Source organism: Cygnus atratus, chromosome 2, assembly GCF_013377495.2.
Source record: "Cygnus atratus isolate AKBS03 ecotype Queensland, Australia chromosome 2, CAtr_DNAZoo_HiC_assembly, whole genome shotgun sequence".
In the NCBI taxonomy this organism is placed as follows: domain Eukaryota; kingdom Metazoa; phylum Chordata; class Aves; order Anseriformes; family Anatidae; genus Cygnus; species Cygnus atratus.
The window spans coordinates 139980306-139992604 of NC_066363.1; the positions used below are offsets into that span (position 1 = coordinate 139980306).

Here is a 12299-nt window from a genome sequence, read left to right on the forward strand (position 1 = left end):
TGATCACTTGTGGACTCACGTGGAGTGTGTTACAGAGTACTAATGTAAAACCTCTTCACTTTGAAACAGGAAGAGCAAGAAAAGAGGTAATAATCTTTAAAATAGGGAAGGCCAGTAAGATATTTCATGATTCATGTTTTATTGATGCTGTAATTGTGCTGATCTTTAATGTCTTATAAAAGCAGTGGTCAATGGAGGCATCTTCCAAAATGTTTAGAAACAGAGGACTATAGACATGTTTTTGATAGCAAATGCATTTTCACCCTTCCACATCTGATAACTAGATGTGCTGTGCAAAATCAGTCTAAATGGACATACATCCAAATACACTCTTTTTCTGTTTTTGTTTTTAATCCTTCTAAACATGTATATTGTATCTTTTATAAATCTTACGTTGTTTTTAACCCCTGTGCTTTGGTTCCCTTTTTTTGTTTCTTTTTTGTTTTTTTTATTACTTTCCCTAGACAATGGAGACAAGGAGATAGAACCTTTTGAAGGTCTGTACATAAAGGAGGGTTTGTTTTTCACCTAAAAGCCTTTTTAAGAGGTTATATAGGGAAAAATAAACCCAACTGCAATTGATGTTACTTGATTGCATAGACATAGCCAGAAATGTTGTGATAATTATTTAGTCTTTTTTATATTCTGACCCATGGCTCATAATTTTTACAGGATTCTCCTTGAAAAAAGATAATAAATAATATTATCTAAATACAACCATAATTAAAAAGTACCTAGATATATACCTATTTTTAAATACCAGGGATTTACAATGCAGCAAATAAGAGTATTTCAAGTTCTATTGAAGCCAGTTAACCTACATATATATCTATCTTTTCAGGATTAGCACTTCAGGTCCTTCAGGAAATTTAAGCATTTGAGGCTGTTTGACATACTGGATGTTAACCATGCATTGTGTCAGAACTATGGTTTTTATTGCAAATGTGGTTTTATACAGTAGCTGAATTACTCGGTATTTTTTAAAGTATATAGGAGCAAAAATTAATTGAATCAAGATAGTCTTTCAAAAAAGTGATAATACTTTCACATAAAATTAAATCCCTCTGTATTTTGTACAATTGAAGCCATTTAATTTGCTTAACAAGCCATAAGATATCAATTGCAGTCCTTTGTTATACCACTGAGGGTCTATATGTAGTATAACTGTATTTGTTTCATCAGACTTTTTAATTTAGTATTTAAAATGTTTATGGTGCTTATTTCCATTTTGGAAGCAAAACTTCATGACAAGAAAACTCTGTCTTCTCAGATCATCACCCTAGTATATTCATTTCTCCGTCGTCTTATGTGCTGTGAAATGCTTATATGAAATACAGTCCAGTTGTGTGAGGAAATAATCACATCTAATCACCTGATGTTTGCTGTCATTGCTGTATACACTTTCATGATTTACCACTTTTCCTTGCACTTTGCTTAGCATATCTATGTAGACTGTGAGCTCTCTGGGGCAGCAATTGTGAAGTACTGCATATTTTTACTGTGTTTGATTGGAGAGGGTAGCAGTCTTACTTACATCATAGGTTCCATAGTGAGAAAAATAGTAAATACAATAAAATAATCATTTTTTTATAGGATTGCTAGATTGTTTGCTCTGGTAAGTACTGCTGAAACTCTATTTTTACTTGAAGACTAAGAAGTATTTTCCTGTAATTCTGTCCAAATTGGTCTTTTTGGAAAATCTGGGCTTTGGAAAATTGTGAAATCCACAGATACTGGAGTTTTCATCAAAGTGTCACCAGAGACTCAAGCCACAGTACCTAGACAAATTTCGTATGGAATTTTGCATGTATAGAGGTGGGAAATACTGAGTTAAAAATACAATCCATAGTTATCCAGCTATCACACAGTCTTCTATGTAATTTTCTATCATGAATTAAGAGCTCATATTCTAATTACAATCTAATTCTATTTTGAGGCTTTTTCTATTCTTCTTTAGTATTTTCTAATCCTTTTCTTGAAGGGAAGTAATCAATTTCTTTAAAAGGAATAACCCTCTACAAGAACAGCAGATTACTTAACTTATGGCAAAGGCAGAATATAATTACGATTAATAGTAATTTTTTACTCTGGAGAATTGCATTTTACAAAAAGTTATTTTCAGCGATTGAAGTGCCAGTAATAAAAACTGAAATTTAGTGGAACCAAAAACACTGACTATAGTTGAATGGGTGGACTTATGTTATTATTTAGCAAATAAATCAGCAAGTAAACCTGAAAACTTTGTAGACATATGAGTAGATTTTTATGTCTTATTATAAGACCTGCAGGTAATCAAAAGAGTTGCCTCAATAAGGGAAGTTTGTATGACTGTACTGGAAAATGCCATTGTCTTGGAGAAGTAGTCCTTTCTGTTCCCATAGAAGCATATAGTTGACTTAAATGAGAGATTTTATATTGCATGGAAACACGCTGTGAAGGCTAACGTTTCTGTAATTTGAAATCAAGGACTAGATTAAGTTAAAAATATACTGATGAAAGGAATTAATTAAAGATAGGTTATAGATAAACAGGAGTTAGAAGGCATTTAAGTTTTGTAGAAAAAAAAGAAAAACCTCTGTAACTCCTACAGTATCCACATTTAATTTGTATAAATTTGAATAATCTGTTACAAGGTGGCAATTGCATAACATTTCTTAAAATGTAGTGCAAGTGCCGGTACTCAGGTAGGAAGAATGGAGCTATTTGCAATTTTGTTCTTGTGTAGCACTCAGTATAAGGTGGAATATGCCTTGCTTACATTTATGTGATTAGAACTGGAAGGGAAGGAATCTACAGGAAAAAAAACTGTGGGTAACTGCCTTACCGATTAGGATCAGCATTAAAAGAAATTGGCTTGAGATTTAGTTCAGTGAACTGTGTTATGTGATTGTAGATTCTTGTTCCACTTATTTCTAAACTCCAGAATAGCCACAGAAGTTTGTTTTTATGAAATCTATCTGAGTAGCTATGAACGACCATTCCTAGCGGTAGAGCACTGGCTTATCTGCCTTCTTCTCAATCCCCCACATACTCATCAGGAGAACATCCAGATATGACTAGCTATGTTGCATTTGCAATCTTTCATGGTCATGAAATTTTGACTAGTTCCTTAGCTTCCTGCAGCTGCATTGCTTCAAGTATCAGATTTACCTGTTCAAAGAGAGACTGGGTATCTCTGAAATGTACATTCTTATCTTAACTAGCTAGAACGTTCCATGAGCATCTAGGCAATTTTACTTTTGCTTCTAATTTCTTCATGTAGTATATTTTCATGTTAGACGAATGGAAAATTGTTCTGGTCAGGTACCACTTAAGGTTTTACCAGATTTCCACTAACAAGATGCCAGAGGACTCTTGTTAGCTGAACTTATGCATGTTTTTAAGTTATGCTAGAGCTACATATGTCTTGTTTATAATAAACATTTATAGAAAAATGAGTGTTAAATAGTACCTGGTTTTAGCATTTAAATCATTATATGCCTCTTAAAGGTTCTGTGTTATCCATACTATAGACCATAAATGAATACTGGAATATTTATAATTCTTTAAGAATTAGCAAAATCTTTTTCCCCTTGTTTGTTTCTATATTATACTCCTTTGTTCTTCCTCATCTTGGTAGAAGGGTGAACTCAAGGACTGCTTGCTGCTAATTAAAATAGAACACTATAAAGTGGTCTTGAAAATATTCAATATTAACCCTTTTGATTTACTGTTAATTACTAACCAAATAGGGAGTATTTTTTCCTAACAGATTTTTCCTTCTACTTCTTAAGAATAAATATAGCTCTTTCCTTCTTCATCCCTACCAAAAAATAAAAAAAATAAAAAAATAAAAAACACACAAGAACACACCATTCATCCAACCAAAAACCTAGAAGATTGTCAGGCCAAACAACTGTAATAAAACCTTAAAGTATAAAAATGAAGTGCTGAGAAAATCAGCAGATAGTAGAGCTCAGCCAGAATTTGCCCTTCTATTTATGCTCTGTGGTACAGACTTTAATTACATGATCTCATAATAATCTGGTGTTATGAGGAAGTTATTTCAGAGACCATTAAAGCTGACATTAATACTGATTAACTGTCCTCTCTTAATTTCAGGTATGGGTGGTCTTATTCCAGAATAAAATTATCTACAAATGGAATTAACAGGGGTAGTTGATTAGCTTTAATCAGGGATAGCTGTCAGCCATAACTCCATTTTTTTCCTCTCACTCAGATACAATTTCAAGGCTTTAAATGGAAATAGCTATACTATCAACTTGTCACAATTGTCACAATTCAGGCAGAATGGAATGTGAGTTACTGAGATACTCTAATGGTTAGGAAAACACAACTACTATTTACTGTTTTGTCTCATTCGGAGCATAATTTCCCACTAAATGGACATAATTTTGCAACATAAGAAGGAATTTCATTCTGTATTTTTCAGCACCCTAACATAGCTTGATGGGATGTAGAGAAAGATTATTATAATGAAGTTGCAGAGAACCTCTGTCTACACTGGTCACACTTCTATCATATTCTGTCAGCTGCACTTTCACAGGTTTTTAAAAATATATGTCATACTGGTAGTTTGCGTTGTAGAACATGATTGATCACATATGCATCATATTGGATAGGAACTTGGACTAACTTAAGCTTGGCTGGGAACTTGAAGTCAATCAGCAGAATTCAAAAACCACAGATATAAATATTTGCACCCATCTTTTTGTGCATGTATTTCTGTGGTACTGACTGTGTGGTATTAGACACTTTCATTCTTGCACGGGGTAACTCTCGCATTATGTGTGTTTGACAGCAAAGAGGAGTGGCTGCCTTCTGATAATGCAGGAATACCTCATTTTTTTTATTTCTGCTAGGAATTTGCAAAAATAAACCTTTGGACCTTTGGGTTTTACTTGTGGATGCTTAGTTCAATCTCCTGAGAGGCAGTAGATTTCAGCCCCTAATTATTCTGAGGACTTTTCAAATATTTTATTTGCATTAGTACAGTTTCATTGAAAAACTTGAGGAAATGTTACCCATAACACAGGGCTTACTTGAAAGGTTCATACCTTTCAAAGAAAGTAATGGTTCATAGTATTCTCATGTATTGGCAAAGGGAGGAATTAAAAACCTGTCTCTTCATGCCATTTGAAGGTCTTAACTTCTAGGTCTGATTCTAATATTGGCATAAAGAAAAATGAGCAAACAGTCATACAGCTGTGCTCATGACAGCCATGGTTTATTTATGTGTTAGGGTACCAACAAGCCAAAACCATTTTAGTTCAATTCTCCTGGAACCAATTTCGTTAAAAGTCTTTGACACGCCTTTTATACGTGATTTTTTTCTCAATGAGAAAAGGTTGAATGTAGACATGGTGTCCCTGCTGAATATTTTACAGTATGGAACAGATACAATTTTGGTTGGAATTTAAATATCACAATTTTATCACAGAATTACAAAACAGAAAGCTATGTAGACATTAGTTTCCATTGCATTGCCATTGACTATTACCTAAATCTTTCTCCTTATTAGCAATAACCAGTTAGAACTAGCATGCAATCATAATTTTAAAACTGCTTGCTAAACCTAAAGTCAAATAATTCAATGAACCGTGTAGTTGCATGTAAACCTATACAAGTAATGAGAGAACTGTAAAAAAAATCTGGAAAAAGAGTACAAAAAATCAATAAGTAATCATAATCTAAACCTTGAAAAAGTACAGTACATTGCATCATATCAAAAAATGCTTAATAACTGACATTTAAATGAAAGCAGCTTTACAGTACACCAGTTATTCACCGCAACACTTTTCTGTGTCATTATGTTTGTTATCCTGGTATTAGATGAGTTTTGTCACAAAAGAAAATTTTGTTTCTTAGTTAATGAGATAAAGAAGTGTGTTTGTGTTGTTTATATCTTTAATCAAATATACACCTTCACTGTTGTACTGATTGAGAAGCACCTGTCTTTCTGAATTCTAACTACTTCAAAATCCAAGTGAAAATCCTATTATCTGGCAAATTGAGGATTTTTTTTTTTTTTCAAGCTGAAGAAACATTTGCATTGTTTCTTCAGCACTTATTAAGGTACCCACTTGTTTAGGATTTATACATAGCTTTAAATATGCTCTTTGAGAATGTAGGCCTGTCTTCTATTGATAGAAAAACTAAACCAAAGGCAAAAACTAAACCAAAGTAGATGCTTGTGAACCAATTATATATCAATATATGTCTGCTTTCTCTGCTTTGGTATTTATTGTCTGCTTTCTGATGTTTCAATAATTCATTAAGAAATTGGGTTATTAAGGACAGCATATGACCATCATTACTTTCAGAAGAAACTCATTGGAGTAAACCAGAAATATTAATGAAAAATAGCAAAAGGGTTCATTCAGTCTTTAATTCACAGAAAATAATGTATGTCACAGATTGAGGGTTTGTATGTTATTGTGGATGTCTTTTGTTTGATGTTTATCTTTTATTTGACAAGCTTGTAACAAAGCATGCATGTTTTTGTCTTGCTTTTTTCCCCGTCATACCTTGCTTATACAAATGCAGCAGGAGATGAAGAAAACAAGCGTATTGAAGTGCAGGAATCGGAGGTCGAGGCAGGTCTGTCTGACCACAAGTGCCTATCTCCTTCAGTAATATTTCCCATGAGTATGTAGGGAAGCTTTGCCAGCCAACTTGTAAATATATTCAATTAAAAATCCAGACAAGACAAACAAATTCAATATAGCATAGTTTATTTATCAGTTCGTAAATACAGAAAATAGTTCAACTTGCAAAAAGCAGTTAACTTTTTTTTCTCCCTCCCTTTGAAAGTACTCTACTCTGTCACTATGATAAGGTTACAGCCTTAGCCAGATCTGGGTGTACACCCCTTAGACGTGTAACCCTCTACTTTTCATTTATACTTTTGGCAGGCAAGGAAGTAAATATTATTGTACTGTGACACTTCTTTAGTTTGTGTAGGTGGACTGATGATGCTGAACAAATAGCATTGCATTGAAGTACTTAGAATATTTTGCATAATGTCTGTCATCGAGCTTGGAATTGAGCTTCAATCAGTAGACAAAGGAAGTTTAGTATGATAAGAGCTGATGATAAAATCAAATAGATGCAAATATTTTTTGAACTCAAATACCATGTGATTAAAATATACATCTTTACATTCAAATTTCAGAAAACACATAGCCCTGCAGAGATCTAAATATTTTTTCATCTGTCATTTTTTTTTCTGCTCTTAGATAATTTTTTTTTCTCAAAGGAAGAATCATAAAAACTTAAATGTGCATTTACATGCACTGTTAATAGGTCACGTCTGGTTTACTCTTCAAGTTAAATATTTTCTCAGAAATAATTTGTTATCCCTTTTGATAACTTTCTGTGACATTACACCAACTGTGATAGATGTGGAAGAGCAGCACAGAGTAGCTTTTCTGGTTGTAAATATTTGGGGCTAGGTCAATGCTAAATTTAGCTGTCTAAAATTGTGGTTAAAAAAAAAAGTGTGGTACCAACCTCAAAACCAAGGAGCACAGCCCAGAGAAGGATAATGTGGTGCAGTTATTACTGCAGTTATGTGGAGAGAATCAGGTGCTCCAGCAGGCCCAAAGAAATAATAAGCTGAGCAAAAAAACTCATCTTGCACTAGCTGGTAGGAAAAGTTACCAATGCCTAAAATCCCGTCCCTACTTAACAATATAACTGCTTCAATCACAGTTTATTTGGAGTCCTATGACCTGGATTCTGCTTCCATTGGTATTTAATAGAAGAAAATATGAATCACTGTTTCCTTCTCAAAGCCAGAAATAGTTACTGCGATAGGACTCATTACTGGTTCAGAAATCTGGATACTAGAATTTGAAAAGTTGGCAGCTAGAAAGCAGGATTTTTTCTTTAACTGTAGTTTGCAGTAAAGCATCAAAAGTGTCCTTTAAAATCTCAGCCTTCCCTTTTTTACATTATAGTGCAGTGTACGTTTTTCTTGCTTTTGTTGTGATTCTGTCTCTAAGTGTGTGTTGTTCACTTGTGTGTGTACTGTTTACTCTGTGTGTTTTGTGTTAATTCAAGCATAACGCATGGAATTTTGCTAACATAGTTTGCAAAATATTTGTGTGTATTGCAAAATATTAGTTACATTATTCATCATCGTATCTGTTCCTATTGTTAATCATCATTGTCTGTTTTTAATGTTATAAAGATTATGAGGAAAAACATCAAAACCCACCTGTTAATGGGAGAAAAGGCAAGTTGTGATGGTATTGTTGGTGAATTGTGGGTGTTTTCATTTACCTAGTTTTTGCTGCATGTGTGTGTGTTCTGTAGTTCTACTAGTTCAAAATTAGCAACTTCGTTAAATGTTCCATTTTAATGTGTTGCTCTTCTTGCTCTTAGAATAAGTATTTTTAACTGTGGTTTTAAAATCTTTCTTAGAATCAAAAGTTCCAGAAAGATTGTTTTTACGGTTATTGAGTATGTAGTTTACACCACATAGATCTGTGATTGTGCTATCTATTTAGAACAGGTGGGGTAGTTTTTGCACTTTTGCTCATTTAGGTATTCCCAGTCTGCCTTGCCCTAAGAGACCAAGTGCATTTCACAGACATCTACAAAATTGTCTGCATTGTCTTCCATGTATTACCAGGGCTATATGCTGTTACCTCTCTTGGATATATATTTTACAAGTTTGGCACATTTTTACTAGTCAGAGGAGAGCTGGACCATTTTAGTTCCTGGTAGAGAAAGTCATACTATTAGCAATCATCTCTATTGTTTAGTTCTTAATATGTTTGATATTCTATTCCAAATGCTATAGAAATAAGCTTAGTACAAAGCACTGAAATGTTGACACGGAGATACAGATTTATTACCTAAAAACAGAACATGAAAGTTGCAATGAACAACCACAGCTTACTTGGCAGTTTTGAGTTCATGCTGCTAAATTGCTGTGACAATTTTGAAGGAATGTGTTATGATTTATCCAGGTACTTCTAAAGCTATATACATTTAAACTTTTATCTCATCAATATCTTCTATCAGTGAATGAAACACCGTCTAAACATTGCCTTGGCTTTATTAAAATCTGGATATTCATTCTTACAATTCCATCTCTATCAGGAGGCCGTGCAAAAGGCAGTCCCAGTTAGACTATTTGGGGCTATTCCTAACTTTCTCTTTGCTAGAATAATGTAGCAGGGAGAATATAGGTACCAGGGAGAAACAGGATTCAGTTTTGCCTGTGATGGTTCACTCTGTTGTGGGAAACACCATTTTTAATACGCTGCTTATTTCACTCTTCCTCTCACACAGTGCAGACAGACTGTATGAAGTGCCTTTGCAGAATGGGTGCAGTCCTTAGAGCAATGCAGGGGGGTCATCTCTCAAACTCTGGAGGCTGTGCCAATGTAGTTCTGAGTGAATTCAAAAGCTGGAAGTCAGCTGCCATAAACATACTTCATTGTTATTACCAGATAGTTCTGTGAGTTATAATTTTAAGATCCAAATTCTAACTCTGATAAAGTTGGAGGCTTTTGTTGCTGACTTGTCTGGGTTGACACACAAGTAAAGAGTTGCTAAGTCAGACTAAAGCTGTTTTTGTTCTTGCTTTATCTTCCACTCCTTCAACAAAACAATTTTTATAGAGAAAGCTTGAAAGAGGTACTTTGCACGATAAAACTAAATCTTACTAACCTGTTTTAAAGATGCTTTAATACATTTTGTGGTTTAGAACATCCTTCTCCAGAGCTCTTTCAGTCCAGAGGAGTGATTTGTGCCTAATATTTGATTTCAAATATTTATTACAAAAAAATACTGTCTCTTAAATTCTCCCTCAGGTCTTTTGTATTTTTTTTCATGTGTTTTGTACAACACCTTTTGATCATTTCTGTTTGCAAGAGAAAGCTCCTGGTATTTCTACTTAATTTCTACTGCCTTAATTTCAGGTGCATAAAAGATGCTGTAGTTACTGAAGCAGAATTTGAAGCCTTTTGGATTATCAGTTCCCTCATTCTTTAGAATATTTTTCATATTTACACAACAACTTTGTCTATATTATGGGAATCAGGAATGCTTCTAAGTTTTTATCTCCCAAGTTCAGAAGTGTCTGGAGCCTGTTTGTTGAGTCTATACCAAGACAAGACCCAAGTCACCAAGTTGTGCCCTTTCCATGCACTCCAGTTTCCAAGTGCATGGGAGCCCCACCACCCTGTGAGCAGTCCAGATGCCCAAGAGCTAGAACTGAGATTTCACAAAATCGAATTCCAGACTTTCTGCACGGTTTAGGCACAATTTAAAGAATTTAGGTGACTAAAGTGCAAACCAGGCAGAATAAGGGAACCCCAGTCGAAGAAGTGATCCCAGATTAACTTGCAGAACTAGTGTATACATGTGTTTTTTGAAAACTAAGCATGTTGCTGTCACGCCAAAGGGACTCTCATCCTGCTGGCAGACCTGAGCATCTTCTTCCATCTAAGACCATGTGGGATTCTTGGAAATGGGGCTTACACCTTGCCTGAACTACTAAACATGACAGCCATGAGTCTCTTGTGTGCTCTCTATTTCCCTGCCCGTGGAATCCAGGCTTTGCTAAGAGACCATGGCAGCTTCTGAATTTTGTATGAAGAATGATACTGATTATGTTTAATGTGTGCTGTGAATATACCTAACAAATTTGTGTGTGTTATGAGAACTTAGGGAGAGTAATACTAGATTTTAATTAAATTCTAGTTCAAGCAAAGTAAGGTTTAAGTAAGGTATTGAGCTATTGAGGCTGCTCTAGTTGTAGGAAAGCACATAACTGCAATCCTTGCTTTGGGAAAAAGGGTGGAATAAAATCCCTACAAGAACACAAAACAGAAGTAAAGCACCCATAAGACGCCGGCAGCTCAGCCAGAGCCAGGAGTGGGGCACCAGGGGTGACACAAGGCAGGGCATCCCGTCACCCTGTCCCACAGCCCCCAGTGCAAGGAAAGCAGGACAGGGCCCAGGACCATAGCCAGGACCAGCTGAGAGTCCTGGTCCCTGCTGGGTCTCTGATGATGAGGGAGGGCCAAAGACAACCAGCATGGCTGAGACCAAATGCAAGAACCTCAACTTGAAAAATCTCCTGAATAAAGGCAGAGGAGGCTAAGGCTTCTTCCAGCTTTTCTAGCTTTTTGGTGAAGGACTCTAAAGCTAGCTCAGGCTTCTCAGGCTGCTCCCCCTTATCACAAGAAGGCAGCTAAACTTCTCAGCTCCTCATGTACACTTGTGCCCTGCCAAGAAGCACATTAAAATCATAATAGCCCAGAAAGCATAAGAAATAGTATCCAAACCAGGGGCTTAAGTATCCAATAGAGTGGAATAACATGTTGTTTATATCAAACTATTAGAAAAAGATCACTGAAGAAAATGATTGGTCATATATATACTATAGTCACACGTTTATGACAGACATGCAAACATGATTTAATTCCAGCTATCAAGAAATATTTTGTTTGAATCATTGTTACATTTCAGAATTTGTATGAAGAATTTCCATTCATGAATTCCTCTTCTACATTACATGTTTCAGGAGCTTACATACATGGAATATATGTGCAGAATAGCCTGAAAAATAAAACCAAAACCATAAACCAAATTAAACCTTACATCCTGCACTTTGCTGGGTGGATTTGTAGTCTGTTCACATTTCCTTGTGTGCATGGAGCACTCACTGATACCCAAGGGAATGCAAACTTGAATAGACACTACAGAAGAGAGGTGCTGAGCAAAAGCTTGCGTTTTGCTCCACATTTATGTTGGTCATTACTTGTAATGTGCCTTATTTAAATTAATTAATCATCAGACTCTGGAGATATTTTGACTTTTCTTTCTGCTTACCTTTCATAACAACATGAGGACCATACCAGGTCTGACCAGGAATCCACCTAGCCTAGTGTTTGGTCCTAGCAGGCTAGGTGTGGATGCTGGGGAAAGGAACCTGAGCAGAACAAATACATAGCAAAGCAGCAGAGCTTATCCAGGATGCTGGATTCCCAGTCTCCAATGTTTTGTGCCTCAGGGTCTTACAGAAACATCAATGGTATCATTGTGTGGTATCTCCATCTCCCTCATAAGCTCTCTGCAACCCTTCTCCTGCCTTAAAGCGGTCCTGTCAATGTAACCCTGCAGTGCTTATCCAAACAGGTGATTCAGTAGAGCTGCTCTTTGGAGATATTCAAAATAAGCCTGTTCTGAATAGGCCAACAGGCCAGCTGTATTGTATTCATTTCTAATGTGTTTCTGGCATGTAACCAGAAGAGGGAGCAAAACTGCTGTATTTTAAA

The 12299-nt window shown here is 35.5% G+C and overlaps 1 protein-coding gene across 38 annotated transcripts in view; it reads left to right on the forward strand.

Annotated features, from left to right (window-relative positions):
* The window catches only part of RIMS2 (regulating synaptic membrane exocytosis 2), a 459423-nt gene that overhangs the window by 326430 nt on the left and 120694 nt on the right, over positions 1-12299 (forward strand). For 12 of the 38 annotated variants that reach the window (XM_050709068.1, XM_050709065.1, XM_035546288.2 and 9 more), the window contains one exon: positions 465-497. The exons of the other annotated variants lie outside the window; for them this stretch is intronic. In XM_050709068.1, the coding sequence (XP_050565025.1) occupies positions 465-497 (33 nt within the window). The remainder of the gene's footprint in view (positions 1-464; positions 498-12299) is intronic. 38 annotated transcript variants of the gene reach the window in all.